This window comes from Lepisma saccharinum, chromosome 28 (genome assembly GCF_977018435.1).
Source record: "Lepisma saccharinum chromosome 28, izLepSacc3.1, whole genome shotgun sequence".
In the NCBI taxonomy this organism is placed as follows: Eukaryota; Metazoa; Arthropoda; class Insecta; order Zygentoma; family Lepismatidae; genus Lepisma; species Lepisma saccharinum.
Window position 1 is genome coordinate 17218179 of NC_139256.1, and position 20970 is coordinate 17239148.

General features: G+C 36.4%; 1 protein-coding gene across 3 annotated transcripts in view; it reads left to right on the plus strand.

Moving 5' to 3' along the window:
- Positions 1-20970, plus strand: part of LOC145980567 (nuclear RNA export factor 1-like) — a 73616-nt gene that overhangs the window by 30988 nt on the left and 21658 nt on the right. For all 3 annotated transcript variants that reach the window (XM_083113600.1, XM_083113601.1, XM_083113599.1), the window contains 6 exons: positions 2538-2618; positions 5066-5207; positions 9873-10081; positions 11938-12044; positions 14015-14051; positions 18178-18536. In XM_083113600.1, the coding sequence (XP_082969726.1) occupies positions 2538-2618; positions 5066-5207; positions 9873-10081; positions 11938-12044; positions 14015-14051; positions 18178-18536 (935 nt within the window). The remainder of the gene's footprint in view (positions 1-2537; positions 2619-5065; positions 5208-9872; positions 10082-11937; positions 12045-14014; positions 14052-18177; positions 18537-20970) is intronic.

Sequence of the window (20970 nt, forward strand, 5' to 3'; positions counted from 1 at the left end):
AAATGCACAAAATGCAAAATTTATGCAAATTTGGTGTATATATGGAGGGGGAAGGGAGAAAGCCCCCAAAAATTATTTTAAAAAAATTTGTCTTCCTGTGTCGACAAAAAATTGACCTTGAAAAGAGACGCAAAAGAGAAGTCCGTTTTCCCGCCTTTCCCCCTCCCATTTTCATGAGGACAAAAAAATGCAAAAAACCATTTCTGCTAAATACATGTGTCAGGAACAATATAAAAAAATAAAATCGAAATTCTAGTCAAAAATAGAAAAGTTATAATGTAAAAACTACGACCTTGACACAGCGTCTCGATCGATACGCTTGGTCCCGTGAGGGTTACTTTTGGGTATCTCGATCGAGACGCTTGGGCAGCAAAAGGTTAAAGAAGTAATGATGGGCACAATTGGTCATGATAGAAAAAGGTTAGACTCAGCTGGACCATGTTTCGGTGTATCAAGCATAAGGCTGCCATTAATTCAACTCAAAAATTTTAAATAGGAAGGAGTGAGGTTACCAGACATCTGGTTTTCCCGGGCATGTCCTACGTTTTTAGCCTTATGTCCGGCGTCTGGAAGGAATTTGAAAAATATCATAAATGTCCTATATTTTGAACATCACATAATATTAATTAGGAAAATACGTATGTGGTTCGTTGAACAAAGGGAAATCATGCAAATGCCCAAAATGAAAATAAAAGTTTGTCCTGCTAGAGAACAAACAAGAAAACGGAAGCAACTAATGAACAAAGTTTTCGGTCTACATTCTGATGTTAGGAAGGAACAAGGTCTTTCCCATTCTTATTCAATATTTTTTATTGCAAAGCAGGGGGTATAGAGAACAGAGTTATTCAGGGTGTCTAACAGTCATGAAAGTCAAGAAGAAGTAAGGAAATCAACAAGTAGGTCAAGAAGTCAATAAAAATCAGGAAATTATACTTGTGGTCAAGAATTTTGGCTGTCACAATTACTGACTGGTTGATTTAGTTTAGTTTACTTCACTTTTCTGCTCCTTGGGCTAATCGTGAAGATGAGGATGAATGGTGGTGAGATGAGATGGATGAAGAAACAATCACATACACAGCTCCACATAAGATTATACTGGCTGTGAATCCAGATGCTAGAACCTAGCTATTCTGGCAAATGCAGTCCAGGATGCATTAATAGATGAAACAAGTCTAATTCTCTTGTAAAATACAGTTTCAGTTTTAATCTTAACTGCCCATTTGGTAGGGGTTTTTAATAAAATATCATAGATATGTATTTTCTTATTTGCTAATTTCCAACTTTAACTAAGTAGGGATCGGATAAATGAAAAAAAAAAAAAAAGGTCCTGATAAAAACAAGAATTTTGGATTTGATATTTTGGTAGAAATCCTGTAATTATACTAAAAATACCATTTCAAACTACGGTAATTGCTGAATATTTGTTAGCCATTACAGGTCATAATGCAAATGTTGAGAGATTACTTTCACTACCATCAGCACAATGGACTTACGAGAGATTTTTGTTTTCCATAAAGTCTGTAAAATGTTTGGCGCTGGTCCCTACAATTTTGAAGATTGAATGTTCAAGTCTCTCATCAATATATTTTGACTAAACCTGAAATTTTGAGAAAATTTCTCTTCCGAGAAGTACCAGTTAAAAGATGTAGTAGAAGTGCATTGTTTAGTATTTTACAATACATTTAAGAATTCGTTAAGAATTAATTTTTTAAACTAAAAATGTGTCATTTTTAAATTACTTTTCAACATGTTCTGTAGAAATATCTATTATTTATTGCGTATGTTTTGTGTCGTACATTTTGACATAAAGTCCTACATTTAGGGACAACAAACATGTCCTTCATTTCCCTTATAGCGATCTGGTAATCCTAGGAAGGGGTGATGCAAGATATCAAATGAGGCTATAATTTCATGGAAAATACAGTAGTTAAGGTTTTTTCGACATATCTTGCACACTCCTACAGGAACATTTGAAATATCATGCCACTTCTTACCGATATATGGCTAGAGTGAATTTTCGTGATGATAAAAAAGAACAGAAAAAAACAATACAAGCTAGCTGTTTAGAAGTAAAGGAACTTGTAAATTTTTTCAAAATTATAATATAACTTAACATAATGGGTAAATTATTCCACCCTTCAAGTAACTAATGGCAGTCTCAGTGAATCACAATTGATTTTGGTACTGAAGTTTGTGGATTTGAGTCCCATTATATGGATGTTCTTTTGTGAATGTCACTTCGTGAATTTCATTTTATCATCATTCATCCTCATCAACTCAATTAGCCAAAAGTAGCAGAAATGCCATGCTAAGTAACAAAAAAAAGAAAAAAGAACAAGTAATAATGGTTCCTTTCATTGGTTCATTCTGGATAGATTTCACTGTTCTAACTGTAATTATGTATATTGTGATTATTAGTAGAAATCATGAACAATTTAAGTTCACAATCTTTACAGTTCTACGTGATTTGGTCTGTATTGAAATGTGTTTTTGTGGAAGCTATAATAGTTTTGATTGTACCATAACTTTTATTGTAGTACTGTAAGGATGGCAAGAATGTATCATTCTACACAGATGACTTCCAGGCAGCTGTTGCTATGCATAAGTTTTCCAGCAAGGTAAGTGTGATGCCTAGTGTTATTTTTTTTTATTATTATTATTATCCAAATATTATTAAATGTAAGTTGTTCATAATGTAGTTTGTTTGTTTCGTATATGAATACTTACACACTGGTTTCCACACAACATGTAAAACAGGATGCTAAGAGTACAAAGATACAGGGTGTATCAGAATAGAGTAAACAAATTTAAGAATTTATTTCAACTAAACTATATGAAATACAACAGTGATACTTGTTGTGTATCAATCAGTTTCTATGAATGGCTACAGATGTTCAATGTGGCTTCCACCAGTTATGCAACACACATCCCATCAAAAATTGAGTTCTTGCCACACTTTTCCCAAGAACTCCTCATCCACCAAAGCAAGGGCATTTCTTATTCTTATGTGCTGTTGCACATTCTGTGGCATAGGTGGCACATAGACTTTATCTTCACAAAGCCCCCATTCCAGAAGTCTAAGGGGGTGGGGGTGGGGGAGTGTATGGACTGGGAACTTTAAGACACAGCCTGCTTTTTCTCCATCTGTGAAAGTTGCCATTTTTTTTAACACTAGACCAGCGTGACAATGATTGTGTTTACAAAAGTCTTGCACATGAAAACAAACCTTAAAGATTTTTGTATTGTTGTGTTTCAGATAGCTTTTTAACAATAAACCTGATAAGTTGTGTACTCTATTTTGATACATGCTGTACTTTGCCTATGTTACCTGCTCGCATAGCCATTATTAGGACTAGAAGTAATTCTTGTTATAATAAATTGTTAATAAGGTTAGACAGGTTGTACTTGGCACCATTAGCATTGCTTTCTAATTGCACGTGATGCATAAGCTGTCACTTTCAAATCAAGAAGTCCAATGTTCAATATTGAGTAAGGATTAGTTTTTTACATAGTTTTTCTACATCTCTAAGTTAATTGCAACTATTAGGGTGAAGTAGAGGATTTTTTAAATCCAGAATGCCTGATGTCTTGAACATTCTGCCATGTATCACAAAAAAGTGTGTAAAAACCTAGTGCAAATGCAAGTTTAAGAATGCAATTTGCTTGAAGAAAGTGTGTATATATGTGCAACCACACATCTTTCACATTTACATACATAGATAATCACAGATAAATTAATCATTGAGCTTTTGTATTTTTTTGTCAACAAAATGGAGCTAAGAATTTCCAACATTTTTTGATTTTGTACTTGCTAATGGAATTCTGTGTAACGATCTTCATTTTCTTATTGAAGTAACTTTTAAATTGAATAAATATACATTATACAGCATGTCCATAAATTGTTCACCCCCATTGCACATCAAAATATCTTTACTGTATAAAGTTTACCGAAAACAACAAATATGGAATTACATTCATTGACTCAAAGAATTTTAATGAACATACTTCTTATTAAATACGGAGAAACTAGTACTCACTTATCCTCGAAACTTTTTTCTTCTTTATCGAACGAAGAAAAGACAGTTTTGCAGATAAGTGTGTACTAGTTTCTCCGTATTTATATACTACCCCATGTCTCTCTTCCCAATTATGAATACTTCTCATTGTTAATAAACCTCTACATGGCCACCCTGAGCGACTTTCACAATATCAAGTCTATTGATGAATTCACTCCACATGTTGCGGATCAAATGCACGTGATGCCACAGCCTCTTTGATCCTGGGCTTCAATTCCACCAAGTCCGTAACTTCCTTGCTGTAGACGATGTCCTCCACGTAACCCCACATAAAAGAAATGTAGGAGCATCATGATATTTTGTTTCCCCACAACACACACATTGCCTTTTCCTGCACCATTGCTATTTTCACTCTTTTACTGTTTTGTCGCAATGCATGATGGTACAGGATACCATGGAAGAAATTTTTTGAGATATTCTTCATGTTAATATTAACGACCTCCTCTTCACTTATTTATTTTATTTTCCTGTAGTTTACGGTTATTACAAGCATAAGAAAACAGTTTTTCTTTGTGACGTTTCAGGAGAACACGCTCCTTTCATCAGACATTTATTTTCATTTTGACTAAAGATACAGTTATAACAATGGTTAGTAATTTTTTTAAACAAAAAGAATCTGTTATATAATGGATTTGTCAATGTTACATTGTTGTAATATAGCAACTTAACTTGCATAGAAAGTTTTTCATGGGCAACATGTATGAGGTGAGTAATATCTGTACATGCTGAACTTCAGTGATGATTAATGATTCCATTTCTTTTGTTATAAGAAAGTGTGCAAGCAGCAAAAGGAAAAATTAAAAGCAATATTGCACTTACTATGTTCTGTGCATTCAGCTCAAAACTGTGCTTAGTTAAAAGCTCAATATTAAATAATACCAAAACATCATTACAATAACCAATTTTGAGAAATATCAGTGTAACATCAATAAGTCATTTTATCTACATTAACCTGATGTACTAATATTCATGTGTTTTTGCAATTACAGTTAAATTTCCTTGTGACTCCCATTTACAAGCCAGTATGCGAATGGAATGATGCTATGAAACGAAAGATAACAGCAGTCGTGTTGAGAAGATGTGTTGCTAATAAGGCTAGTGTCCACCTAGGGAGTTTTCATAAGGATAATGGTAAAGCACGTTTCATTTTTTTTATATTAGCACTTGTTAATATAGTGCACAATGTAAACCTCTTAACAACATTATTAATGTGCTAGGTATTTTATGCAAAATAAATAAATTTGCACTAATGACCTAAAATTTCTATACATATGCCTTGACAAGTATAAAATTTTTATTTATTGTTTTTTCCATGATGGGTAAGATTTATGAAAACAGAACTAAAAAGTATGTAGGACCTTCTTCTTCTCTTCTTCTTCTTCTTCTTCTTTTCCCTTATGCCCACTTAGGCGTCGGGTCCTTTCAGCCACTTCTTGAAAGAAGTTCTATCCTGTGCCAGTCTTTTCACTTCGTCCAGTGTCTTCCCTCTCTTCTGTGCCAGTCCATAAATGTGCTGGTTCCAGTTCAACCTGGGTCGTCCCCTTCCTCTCTTTCCTTCTGGTCGGGCCTCAAATATTTGTTTCGGTTTACGCTCTTCCTCCATCCTAATAAGATGTCCCAGCCAGCCTAATTCCCTCTTCTCGATGATTTCAATCAGTGGTTCCTGATTCAGGCATTCTCTTCTTATTGTTGTGTTTCGTATCATATCTCTCCTTGTCTTTCCTTTTTGTTTCTTTACTAATCTCCTTTTTACCTATAATGGTGTTACTAATATTATAGTACAGATTATTTGCTTTCTGAATTCTGTGATTAATTTCAGAGTCCATTTTCCCGTCCGCAGTTAGTATGGTTCCTAAATATTCAAACTGTTCTACTTGTTCTAAGGTCTTATTATTCCAATGAATGTGCATCCTTGCTGGTTCTTGTTTAGTGAAGTGCATGACTTTCGTCTTGCTAACATTGATTTCCATCTTTCGTTCTTTGAATGCTCGGCCCCACTCTAGGACAGCATTTTGTAGGCTGTTGCTATCTTTTGCTAGGAGAACAATATCATCAGCGTATACTAATGTTTGTACCCATACCGGTTTCATCTTATAATTTCCAATTTTGCATTTTCTTGTTCTTCTTTTGCATTGCTTTATAATTTGATCCATGAATAATATGAAAAGAAGAGGACTAAGCCCATCACCTTGTTTTACTCCTTTTCCCATATTAAATTCCTTGGAGGATTGTCCATTTATTCTAACCGTTCCTTTAACGTTCTTATATAGACTTTGAATTATTCTAATCAGTTTTGACGTTACTTGGAACTGATGAAGGGCCTTCCATATTTGTCCTCTTGGTACTCTGTCGAAGGCAGACTTTAAGTCAATAAAAGCTGTAAATATTTCCCCTCCTCTGCTTAGTATCTTCTCTATTGCGTTCCTCAGGGAGAAGATTAGATCTTGAGTTTGACGATGAGGCCTGCAACCTGCTTGTTCTTCTTCCAATTTATCTTCCACTTGTTGCCTTAATCTTTTTTCTATAATGTGTGAATATAGTTTCTGGGCCACTGGCGCTAAGCATATTGCTCTATAGTTTGAGCAATCGAGGGTACTTCCTTTTTTATGTATAGGAATTATTACATTCTGTTCCCAATCTTTCGGTATTCTCTCTGTTGCCCATATTAGTCTGTATAAGTCCCACATCCATTTTTCTATTTCCTTTCCTCCATATTTTATAAATTCTGGATGTATATTATCCCAACCCAACATATGCCTTGACAAGTATAAAATTTTTATTTATTGTTTTTTCCATGATGGGTAAGATTTATGAAAACAGAACTAAAAAGTATGTAGGACCTTCTTCTGAATGCCATATTCTGCAATATTTTTACACATTTCTTTGCTAGTTACCTTCATAAGCCCCGAGTTCCAGCATGACTACTTTGTGCAAATTTTCAAATATAAATAAGATGATGATACAGTGGTAGCATCATCACCTTGTAATAAAGGGGTCTCAGGCTAGATACTGGGTGGAGGCACATAGTGGTTCGTATCCCACTTTAAAATGTAGGTCCAGTCCCAATATGCCTATCTGTGTACAAAGTGGACTTAAAAAAATTCAACTAAATTGTAAGTGGCAGTCTATTGTTGTCAGCAAAGTATTGTACCTAGAAAAGCTTGTGTCTACTTTGAGACAAAAAGGAGCAAATTTAATCCACTTTGGAAATAGCCAAGTGTAAAAGAAAGTGTCTTTTTGTACATTTTAAAACGTGAAAATATGCTGAATATGCCCCAAATTCATAGCAAGTAGGTAGATACATGTCTAACATACTAGAAACTACAGGGCAAAAGTGATGAAAGTCCTTCCTCAGTTATACTCCCTCCTCACCATCCCCTCCCACAAGACAGCGTTTTACGGAAATTCCTTCACTGTCACTGCCACCAGTGTGTGGAATGACCTCCCCAATGACATAAGAAAATCTTCTTCTCTCGGCAATTTCAAATCAAAATTAAGAAAGCATCTTCTGGAGGTAACTTACCAGTACTGAAAACAAGGAAAGAAAATAGAATGAAACCTTTCTTGATCTAAATTTGTAGGCCAAACACTGACCGACTTTTCTGTATTTTAAGTATTTTTGTTATGTGTGTGTTCATGCTGTACGTGCATTTTTTACGTTTCTTACAGCATATATGTGTATTTTTGTCTTTTTGTGTTTTTTTCTTCTTTCTTATTTTTTTCTCCTCTTTGTGTTTTTTTTATTTTCTTTGGTATTTTGATCTTTTATATTTCGCAAACTGTTAGATATTTCAACTAAATTTGTAAAATGTGAAGTAGAGAAGGTTAAGTGTAAGAAAAGGCTTGTGCCTTAACTTCGCCATCCAAAAGAAGAAGTAAATAAATAAATATATTTAATCATTTTTTCAGTCCTGCAAGGATTTGGGGGGAGTAGCTGGTATTGCTGCCACAGCATTCTCCTTTTGTGTGTGTGTGTGTATTTTACTGTTACTATTGTAGTATTAACAGCATTTACCTGTAATTAAAAATGTCCTGGCATCAGATTGCAATATCAAGTAGATCTAATACTGATCAAGTCTATCTGTGCTAAAGTTTTCTTTATTTCTATGGAGCTAGGTCCAGCAAGTATGGTGGATGTTCCAACACTGGAATGTTGTGTTTCACCAAAAACCTCCTTGCAGGTAGTTCATTTTCCTGATGAAGAATCCATTATTCCACATATCTGGTTCTCCTCCTCACTCGCTCACAAAGGGTCTTCAAAACATTCTTATAATACACCTGATTGACAGTCTGACCTTCAGGCACCTAGTCAACGTAAATAATGCCTCGGATTTCGAAAAAAGCAATCATCATTACTTTGAATTTTTGGACTTGTTATTTGCGCTTTCTTTTTCCTTGGGGATTGGGTGCTCTTCCAGTGCATGGATTGTCGCTTAGTCTCAGGGTTGTACAGAAAAATCCAAGTTTCATCACAAGTAATTACATTTTGGAGGAAGTCAGGATCATTTTCGATGTTTTCAAGAGTGTCAGCACAACAATTCACTCAATATTCCTTTTGCTCGGGTGTGAGGATTTTTTGTACCACTTTTGCACACACTTCTTTCATGCCAAGATCATCGTGTTTGCTAGAATGCTTAGGCGATGGTCTCCTCGGACAATTTTAGCGACTTTCTCGACATTGTCTTGAGTCTTCGAAGATCAAGGGTAACCTAATCGTGGGTCATCCCCGACGTCTTCCCTACCCCCCTTTAAAATTTCTTAAACTACTTGGTTGTAAGAGTTTAACACTGATCCCCATAAACATCTTTCAAAAAATTGCAAGTTTCTGTGGTTGACTTCCCACTTTCAAACTTAACATGATTCCGAGGGAGCTCACATGCACGGTTCGTTTCTAACAAAGACTACAGCCAGACTGCTCCACGCACGTCCATAAAAGTTTGTTTGCAGGCAGAGGAGAGTCCACCTGTCAATGTCCTACCTAGCTCTTTGTTATTGACAGGGAACAGATTTATATGTAAATCATATGCATGCATGAAGCTGAAATCAGTTATATTTTGTATCATCATTGCATGTAGACTCGAAAAACTCAGATTTTATATTCCATATTTTTTCATATATTAGGTTTTGGCTCATATTTTACGTATTTCAGTTATTTTTATATATTATTTCCATATTTCAGAACATTTCTCAACATATACTCCATATTCGCGCAGTAACTACATGTTCCCTTGTGATCGAAAACGTTGAGTGAATTTCTTGCAACTAACTGACAAATTTAAAATACAATCCCATTGCTTCTTGCGATATTGAATGCAGTTTCAGTTAATATAAATCCATCTTAAGAGACAGCAGAAGGAAATTCACGTTCGAAGTCGTACAACAAAATGTTGTTACCATTGTTTTCGAAACAGAAAATGAAAACACATTTTGTGTTGTTTTACAACTAATGTTAATGTAAGCATATTGTATTTTATGGAACTCGTGTAGTATCTTACATGATTAAAAAGGTAAATTTTTAAAATTTTTAGTCCATATTAAACTACATATTTTGGTGAAAATAACTAAATATGTATTTACATATTTAGCACATTTCTACTACATGTAAATCCATTCCCTGGTTATCGACATGACCTGAAATGAATAAAAAAATCAATCCAGAAACTTTATTGCCACACCTTGTATGTTGCTTAGACTTTTTTTGTTCCTTACAATATAAGATAACACCATCCCCCCTGCTAAAAGATTATCTTGGTTTTCTGAAATTTACAAATGTTTACATTTCTGATTTTCTTACAGATTTGACAAGCGAGTTCTTCTGCCCTCTGACCAATCCTGTCATATTTACAGCTGTTCTTGATGTACTTGGTATGTTTATGCCTGATGTTCTTGACTTGAATTTATCTTACAACAAACTAAGAACTTTAGCAGAAATTGTCCAAGCTTTCAAGTCACATCCAAAGTTAAATCCACAGACTGTAACAAAATTGAATTTGCAAGGAAATTGGGTAAGTTTACTATTGTTGTTACTCATCTAATTAGCTGTACTTTACTTACAATAATGTCAGGTCTTTTTCCCCCACTTCCCTTCCCTTCCCTCTTTTCTTCTTTCTCCCTACCCCATTCATATATTGTACTAAAGTCGGTTGTAATTTATACAATCATCACGGATTATTATTATAAACAAATCTTTAATGAAAATATATTTTAAAATGTATAATCCAATGTAATTTACACATTTTTCTTGCATTAGCGTACTTTCATAGAACAGACTACATACTGCGGAAGAAATCCGTTATTAGGCTGTTGCCAACCTCAATACTTCTCACTAAGTCAAGTACAGAAACGGAAGTGGTATGTCGAATGTTGGCATATGATAGTGTGATTTCACATTGTCAGTGATGATGGAGGGGGGAGGGGAGGATGCAGAGGAGCCGATCTGATCTATAATCCAGAGGTGTTCACCATCCAGATGGGGACATCCTCACACTCTGGAATACTTTTTCGGGTGATGGAGGGCAAGTCGTGACGATGAGGGTGAGGGCAGGCTGTGAGGTTGGTTTAAAATAAAGACCTCAAGAAGAGAGAAGAAAAATGTGACATTTAAAAATTCACCCCCCAAATATGCATTTTATTTTATATGTAGTGTACAATAAAATGTGACTGCCTCAAAATATTTCTGTATTTTACAGTCTTCTTTCCCCACTTTTTTGCCAGCGACAATGCTTTTCTAAGTTGCTGTTTTAGTTTCCCTTGGTGTTTTTGCTGCATTATCCAACATTCTTGAATGGGATGAAAAGGACATACGAGTGTGCTCTGGATGAATTAACTTTAGAGATGTTGAGGTACACTCTGGAGGATACTGGAATATGCGTCATTGAGGTGTAGATCGACCACGTTGGCGCACGCACATTTGTCATTAGTTACCGAGACGATTATGACGATTCAAGGATAGGTGATATTTGAATTCCAAATTAGTTAGCCGGCCCCCGTGATGAAGTTGTTAGCTCATCGCGCTATGGTGCCAGGGGTCCCGGGTTCAACTCCTGGCCTGGATGTTTGTGAATGTCCATTCATCACATCATCACTCATCCCCATCTTCGCAAATTAGCCAAAAGTGTCACAAGAGGCAAAGTAAAAATAAAGAAAATCAATCAAACCAAATTAGTTATTTTCATTCTTTTTCTCTAATTAATAATTAGTAGTAATTTAGTAAATCAAATCGTATGTATTAGCTTACTTTCATTATCTATAATAATAAATCGTAACACTTTCAAATATCAAATAAATTTAATGAAGAAACTCGGGTTTTAAAACATAATTTATCTCAATGTGTCACATTCTTTCTAGCAAGGGTTTTCTTTTTTTTTAGTAAAAGGTGAGACAAAAAATTAATCCTTTGGTACGGAACCATCTTACCTCCTGGGAGGATAAGATGTAAATTTTGTATTTGATTTTTTAAATTTAGCGTAATTTTTCTTCCACTTTTGGCTAATCCCGTCGATGAGAATAAGTGATCAACAGATAAAATTGATGAAGGGACACTCACAAATAACACCCATGCCAGGATTTGGAGCCAATTAACTTCGGTGGCGAGTCCGAAAGTCTGCCACCAGGCAAGATGTACATTTTTTTTTCTTCATTTTTTACATACGTACAATAACTTCCAACAGGTCATCAGTGAAACACTGCTTACTCCACGTCGGTTGACAAATGGAATGTCTTTGCACCTTGTAGACTATGTGGATTATTTCATTTTCATAAGTTTGCAACACTATTAAGGTACACGTGCTTTTGTTTACTCACTTTTCTCATTTTACTTAGTACTAAATGTATTTTCAATTGAATTACGTTTGTTTTTCAGATACAGTATATGTCTGATCTTACCCCCATTAAAGATTTTGACATCGTCTCACTGCATTTATTAGATAATCCTATCAGGGAAGCAATGGATGATAACATATTGATAAGGTTTGTGTTATCTTTCCTAATTTTTATTATCTAATTTAGCAGTAGAGAGTTTTCCTTTAATTTAAGAATTTCACGAGCTTTGCAAAAATGCCGTTCCGTGCAAAGTTCCTTTTTATACTGTGCCAGTTCTATGCAACAAAACTTAATTTTTTTGAGTACGTGGCATGTAATTTAGTATTCTGATGTAATTCTTGAATATTGTGAGGCATAAATTTTGGTAAATTGATGCATGTGATGAGAGTGCAATACACACACACTAATACTAATCAATATTTTGAACAACTTTTAATTATTAAAATTTTCAAGCATCAGAATCTATGAGAGTATCGGTTAAAAGTGGTATTGGCTCCACAGCATAATGAGTCCACCGTTCAGTAGGCAAAGTTGATGGTGATGTATTGATATTGGCACTAGTCGTATTGATGTCGGACAGCATGGGCTACATCAGGGGTTCCCAAATGTTTTGGTTTCTCGGCACCCTTAAGGTTTCAAGATTTTTCCATGGCACCCAAGTCAGAATGTAGGCCTATTTAACACTTGCAACGCTTGGTTAGGTTGCTTGCCTTAAGTTAAAAAAAACAACAAAAAAACAACAACATATATTTCAAATTCAAAAACATTTTACCTGTAAAAAGTACTAAATAAGCACATATTTGGAATAACTGTAATTTCAGTTAAAGTATTGGAACATTTCACGGCACATATGTAAGCCAACCATGGGGTGCCACAGTACACATTTTGAGAACCACTGGGCTACATTTTTTTATTTACCAATACGAGTCGATACTTTCTGGCATTTTGATCATTCACAGGGTCCATAAAAATGCCATGGAACACTTGCACGGAACCTAGTTATCCTGGCAATCCTGAAAAATTAAAAGTTTCCATTGATTTTGTACCAATATTATGCAAGCAAACTATATTTTGTGATATTGAGTGAATAAACAACTGTAAAGGACAGCATTGTGCTATATGTCAGGAAGCATACATTAGGATTACAGGAATGGTAGAGCATTATTCCCTGCAGCTTCCAACAGTTCTCTGTGGCCTTGTCTGACATTTCTCCCCCGAAGAAGGACTATTTTTATATAACAATAGTGTTCATACCACGCCACTTCATTCTGTATGGTTTTTGACGCAACATTGAATTACCACCACCTGCCATCTAGTGATGTCTGCACATACTATGGGTGTCACGTCCTCCGGGACATACAGTCATATTGTGGTGCCACCATTTAACTTTGAGAAAAACATAGTTGCCATGACTTGTACCCTCGTAAAATTCTAGACCAAGCATCTAAACAGCTGTTTCTGGCTGTGAATTGATGAAAGTGGAAGTAATTTTTTTGGCATATAAAACTGTTGAACCTTTACGAAAGCACTCATTGGAGAAGATAAAAAATTCTCATATACGGAGGTAAAAGGTAAAGTTCCCCATGCATATAACACCGTGCCATGAAGGCACAATTCTCATATATTTATTGATTCAGTTGATGTTTTAAGTCCACTTTATACACAGTAAGGCTAATCAGGACTGGACCTACAGTTTAAAGTGGGATCCGAACCACTATGTGCCTACAATTCTCATATATGAAGCTGGATTAATGAGTTTGTGGAAGGTAAATTTATATCTAGTACTTCATAGTGTGATCTTTGTTTGCATATTAACGTAATTTAAAAATGATGCCAGTGCATCAATGCCACAATAAAAGAATTTAGAAATAAATGTGGAAGAAAATAATTAGAAATTGCATTACTGTAGTCACATTATACTACACAGAGAGGTTTTAATTATGGCTTATTTGGTGGAAAAGAATGCTAAATTTTTAAAAAGATATGCATTCTGTGAAAAATAACATGAATTTTGGAAAATAACAGAAAAAAATCAAGGTCCTTATTTACTCATAATTACTTCTTTCATGCGAGTATCGAATACTTTTACTCATTCATTTCATTTGTTCTTTTACTAGGGATTTGAAGCAGATGTGCCCAAAGTTGTTGAATTTGGTGAGTATTTTTGGGAATTTTGGAATCCTGTGCTGCTCTTAAATTTTTTTAGTAAACAAGTGACCAGTTACCATACACAACCATGATTTATAAGTCTCTATGTTATGTAGAGCGTAGATATTTTTTTGATACAGAATAATTATACCTTGCGAACATGATTTATTTTCATTATGTAATAACCATAGCATAACATTTTGCATTGTGCTTAGTTTACATTGTTTTTTTGTTCTGGATATGCCAACAATGAGAATGAATTAAGATTAATGGCCCAGAATTAAAACGAATTAATTAGTATACACAAATCTAGGCACTAACAATTATTGAACAAGTAAATTATTATACAATTAATATTAAATAAAAGATAATTTATGCATCAACGGTTATAAATCTATGTCTTACTTTTGATCCAAATCTTTTCAGCGCATATCTCAGCGCAATGCACAAAAGCATTAACAATAATGAGATCACTCTATAGAAGATACTCTTTCACTAGAGAAACAAATTATATCTCATTGAAACAATAATATATCTTATTTTTTATTATTGCTATGTGTTGTATGGCACGAATTTACATAATAACAACAAGAACCAAGATAAACCATGTAGTTTGTGAACACGTACTTGACACAATGAATGTTTCGAATTATGTGTAAGTTATTTTAGACTCTATTTGGAAAGTGCGGATTTATATGTGTATATGTGTGTGTGCATGCTGTTTGTGTGTGTGTTAATGTGCCTTTCATTGTATTCTCTCTTAAAATTTTATTATTTAATTGTTAAATTCGTTCATGTTATATAATTGCTTTTAGTGCCATAAATACATGTTCCTACTAGAAAGTGGGCCTCCCCAATGGTGCAGTGGTAATGTCGTCACCTTGTAATGAAGGGGTCTCGGGTTCGATTCCAGGTGGAGGCACATAGTAGTTCGGATCCCACTATAAACTGTATGTTCAGTCCTGATTAGCCTTTCTGTGCACAAAGTGGACTTAAAACACTAACTCAATCAATCAAGGGTGCCTTGAGTAGCCAATCAGAGTCCTCAAAAGCCATGATGTCATAGGAAACCACCATTCTTTTATTATTCTGTGAACAGCAGTCCTCAGTCCTCAGTCTCAGTCAGTAAGCAACTTTGGTGAAGTGCACATGGGTGACAAGCAAGTTGGTGTGCTAATGTACCATTCATTGTTTCAGTGCCATGCGCCATGTGGTTGTAGTGAGTGTTATAGTTCTGGAATAAGTTGCACAAGCAATCCAAAGCTAGGGATTCAATTAACTAAGAAGGCATAAGTCTATGTAAATTGGCAAATAGCCAAAAGCTTCTGATGCAACATGAGCATAGGTCTCCTTTGTGCACCGATTAGTGGGGACTGGAATCTACTTGCATCTGGTCTTTTGTTGCCAATCCAAGTCTACATTTGCCATTTTGGCCCTTAAACATTCACTACCTAATCAACCCAACAGGATTCCCAGCCACATATACATGCTGTTCTCAAATTGCAGATCAGAACAACCTCAAAAGTATATAGCCCAGGTTAGCCATGTGTAAGGACCAGAGTTTTGTAGGCATATATCCATTAGTGTGACAATTATGGCTTATATCAACTGTGCCATCTTCTTTTAATAGATGTAAGAATAAATGGGTCCTCAGAGAGTAATTTTGATCTAGATTTTGTTACTTGAGTAAATTTCTGCATTGGCACCACTGCACTGCCAAGTGTAGGAGGCACCTGTTTCCTTGAATACCGGTGTGTGGAGTCTCTCCGGCTGTCAGCAGCATATCATAAATTGGGAACCTATTGTATGGATGGTTCACTGCTAGAATTTGTTCATGCTAAATGAGCAGAAACGAACTGTAGCAGGAACTGTTGTGATCGATAAGTTTACTAATAAATGGAGCCACATATTTATGTTGAATAAAACATCAAGATTTCGGTACAAAAACTTGGTATATTTTGGGATCAAAAGTGGTATATAAATTGGTATTTTGGTGTTAAAATGGTGAATAAGAACATAAATTTGATTTGAAAACTATATTTATTACACAAAATTAACATTTCACTTATAACTTAACATTTATTTAGTTATCAGAATATTAAGTTTATTCCTGTGTAAAGGAGTTCATTTTTGCTTCTCAATTATTTACAGAAGAATTAATCAATTTTCTGTGATTAGCGTAACTCACAGGATAATCCAGACCTTGGGAGGTGTCATCTGTAAATAAACCCTAACTTTCAGGTTTAAGAGTTTATTTTGCATTTTGCAGTTCATTTTGCATCATTTCATAATAAAACATGGTAGCAAAGTGCACCTCACACATTTGAATAACATAAAAAATTAACACTACAATGTGTTATTTCACATTTCGTGTTTTCGACAAAAATGAAATATGCATGCCCCTACTAATAAGAGAAACAGGGTAAAAAGTACTGTTATTATTTGACATCTTGTGCCACATGATTTATCACAGAATTTGTTAAATCTGTACACTTTGCCTTGAAGAAAAGTGAAATCAGTTTGCATTTACAAAATTGCAGTGATATTTATTACAAATGAACTAATGTGAAATTTTTTATAATACTGCTATAAAATTTACTCATAAAGATTCTACCAATCCGATACCAAAATGCAAATGTTTCATGAAGAAATTGAAATTGAATGATTTATCCCCCCCACACTTAATGTATACTCTATGTGATCAAAAGTATCCAGACACACCGCGAAACGTGTGTTTACCATAGAGGGCGACACAGTACTGCCATCTACCGCGTAGAACACATAGTCAGCGAACTCAGTAGTCTGCAGACAGTGTGATACAGCATTATGGGATAGTCTGAGGAACTCACAGACTTTCAACGTGGTCAGTTGGTTGGGTGCCACTTGTGTAGGAAGTCTGTGTGTGAGATTTCCACCCTCTTAAACATCCCTCTGCCCATTGTTTCCGAAGTTATAGTGAAGGGATGTGTACAACCCAAAAGCGTGCAGGCCAACCTCTCATGTTGACCTCCAGAGACCATCGAGTGTTGAAGAGGGTCGTACAGCATTATTGTGAATCATCCATCGCCACCATCACACAGGAATTCTTAACTGCATCAGGATCTACTCCAAGCACCATTACTGTTTGGCACAAGGTGCGGCAACTTGATTTCCATGACTGAGCAGCTGCCCATAAGTCAAACTTCCCACAGACAAATGCCAAACACCACCTCGTGTGGTGCAAGTAGCGTCGAAACTGGACCATAGAACAGTGGAAAATCGTTGTGTGGAGTGATGAATCACAGTACACAATGTGGCGATCCGATGGTAGGGTGTGGATGTGGCGAATGCCTGGTGAACGACATCTACCAGCCTGTATAATGCCGACAGTGAAATTCAGAGGTGGCGGGGTTACAGTGTGGTCATGTTTCTCCTGGAGGTGGCTTGGCCCCCTTGTTGCTTTACATGGCAATGTCACGGCACAAGCTTACGTTGACATTTTAACAGCTTTCATGATGCCTACCGTCGAAGACCAGTTCGGGGATGACCATTGTGTCTTTCAAAACGACCGAGCACCCGTCCATACTGCAGGGCTTGTGGGGGAGGGGTTTGACGACAAGAACGTCCCACTAATGGACTGGTCTGCGCAGAGTCCTGATTTGTATCCCATAGAACATCTCTGGGATGTTTTGGAATGCCGACTTGGTGCTAGACCACACCGATCCACATCAATGCCTCTTCTCATTTTGGCGCTCTGCGAGGAATGGGCTGCCATTCCTCAGGAAACCTTCCGGCACCTGATTGAAAGTATGCCTGTGAGAGTGAACGCTGTCATCAAGGCTAAGGGTGGGCCAACACTGTATTGACTGCCAGTGTTCCCGATGGAGAGTTGCCCAAACTTGTACTTTATTTTCAGGTGGGTGTCCGGATACTTCTGATCACATAGAGTATATGAAGGTGACAGCATTAGGTTTTTCCCCCTTTGAAAAATAAATTGTGTATTTAGATATTTCCTTTGTGAAATCAAAGTATGAATTAGTATATATTTATATTCATAACAAAATTAACAAAATGTAGAATTTTGCACTAAGTTAGAGTAATTAATGTAATTAAAAGTATACTACCTTCACAGTTTTTTTTCATTCCTTTTTAGGATGGACGTGACATAATGTACTATAAGACGAATGCCACCCTAGTGTCTACTTTGCTGCCTAAAAACATCCAAATAACTGTGCAAGAAGAAACCCCCAAGGCAACAGAAAAGCAGGTTCAAGAGAGTGTTCCGGTTACTGCTAGTGAAAATATTACCACTGTGGCATCCAGTGGAAAAAGGATTCCAATAGGAAGAAAGGAATTCTTCTGCCGTGTGCAGGGACAGGAGTTTGCAGCCAGATTCATAGAACACTTTTTCACATTGTATGATTCAAGCAGTAGGGAAAATATGCAGGACATTTACCATGAATCAGCTACATTTTCTTTGTCTGCAGCATTTGAGGCCTCCAATGTATCATGGTAAGTTGTACTTATTGATGTCTGGTCTGTGGAATTATTATTATTTTACTGGAAGGAAGTTCAACATTTACTATGTGGAATATACATGGTGGATCGTTTAAGTTGGTATCTCGAAATATCTTAGAGTAGTCTCAAGAAAAGCTTGCCACAATCACCGATGCGCAGAGAACGCAATTTCGCCTGTGTGACCCAATGCTCATCACGGGGCTGCTCTGCTTGATAATATGCTCGTTGCAGGGCACAGTCTTCATCATCGGCTCGAGCGGTATGTATCATCCTGCGGTGCACACACAGCAAGAGCGAGTTAGTGTTATTGTGGGTGGAATTGTGGCGGCTCGTGGCGTTCTGTGTTTAAATATTTAAATATCAGCTCTACGTGACTGTGTATGTGCTGTAGAGCGTAACAATGGCCCCACGTAAGTCTAAATTAAGAAGTGCCAAAACATTACATAGTCAAACAAGGGAAGTTATTTATAATGTCTACAAATTCATGAGAAATGAAACAGGTGCTCCTCGCAATGTAAAAGAAATTCAAGTGAAAGTGGCGAAAGCAACGGGTGTGTCCGAAAGGTCGGTGCGGAGTGTGCTTCAACAAGCGAGAACGGTTGAAAGTGGGGAAGTTGAATCGTTTACAATGCCGGGGAAAAGAAGACCAAAATGTGTCAAAAAGTGTGAATTGGATGATTTTGATAAGTGTGTGGTAAGGCGAACAATTCACAATTTTCATACAACCAATGCCGAGAGACCAACGCTGGAAAATATTCATAGGAAGTTGTTTGAAGATATACAGTTTCAAGGTGGTGTAACTTGTTACCCTGCCCCCGTGTCAGGGCAACAGTGTTTTTTTCTTATTGTAATATTTATTAATATGTTAATTAATTGGGTAATCAAGTGTATACACATATATATGTCTGATTAGTGTAAATCAATTTATTATGCATTTTAAGTTCGTATTATTCCATGTATAAATACCATGTAGCTCTCTGTTCTTTCTTCGTGTTTCGAACGTTCAAAAGAAAGGCGGGCAGTTTAGCTCTTAAAGATCAAAAATTTTGAAAGAAGGGCCATTGGCAACAGACGGCAACAAAACGTATATAAACTCCCAGATCTCAAGGGGGAGGTCGGCTGTTGGAACTGAGACTTGGAAGGGAGAGGCTGTTTTTGCTTCGGTCAGCTAGGACCGGAGGACAGGTCTCCCGAAACAGATGCTGTAAGAGATTGGATTGCCGGGCAAACTAGTGCCTTGGTGTCCAGTTTACAGGTAAAAAGGTATTTGTACTGGATGTTATTTTGAAGTAATTACGGTGCGCCGGGCAGCCTAGTGCCTTGTCACCGTGGAGGTTGAGAAATGTACACGTCGGGCGACCTCACGCCTGTTAAGACGTTTCTTGGAGTAACGCGAGTCTACCTTGTGACAAGCGTACTCCCGATGTAATTCATGAAATGTAAAGCATCCAGGTACAAACAATAGAGATCCCAACATCAAAAATTAGAGTTTTGGCCCGATAGATAATTAGAGAAATGAACGTTCGGATACGACTTGTATATACTTCAAATTTTACGTTAATTAAACTATAGAAAATAACCAAAATTCCCGTTTATAATTTCACAAATGCTGGACAAGGTAATATATCCCCCTGATCATAAAGGTTTCGCAAAGGTTATCCGTTGTCTCTTGTAGTTAATTATATAATTATGTTGACTTGTAGCAACCCATGTGCATTGTCGTACAAAAAAAGATACCCCTAGACAAATCTGAGCCGAGTACGAAGTGCATCGAACCTCGAGTGCGGAGGTAAAGTGTGGGGGGCCAGACTAGTAACAAACTACACTAAGCAAGATAGTTTGAAGCTTGGGATTTCGATGGAAAAAAACAGAAGACATGCGCAGAATATTAATGGAGAAGAATGACATAAGGTTTTTGCGAATGCAATACATAAGGAGCGTAAAACGGTACCGAAACGAAGGCAGGCCTATTGTTTACACTGACGAAACTTATCTGCACAGCTTGCACACAAAAACGAGCTGTTGGAGTGATGGTTCTTTACAAGGTTTGAAAGCACCAATCTCTAAAGGCCAAAGATAATCGTGCATGCAGGTTTCGTGCCCAATGCCTTGTTAGTTTTCAAATCCCACCAAAAAACTGGAGACTATCACGACGAGATGATCTACAAAAACTATGAAAGATGGTTGACAGAGAAATTAATTCCTAATTTGCCACCCAGTTCTGTAGTCGTAATGGATAATGCTTCGTACCATAATGTGCAATGTGAACGTGCACCTACGTCATCCTCTCGTAAGGCAGTTATGCAGGACTGGTTGACAGAGAAGGGAATTCCGTATTCTGATGAGATGTTGAAACCTGAGTTGTACGCCTTGGTTAAGACCCACAAACCCTCATACAAGACATATCAAATTGACAGACTGCTAGCCA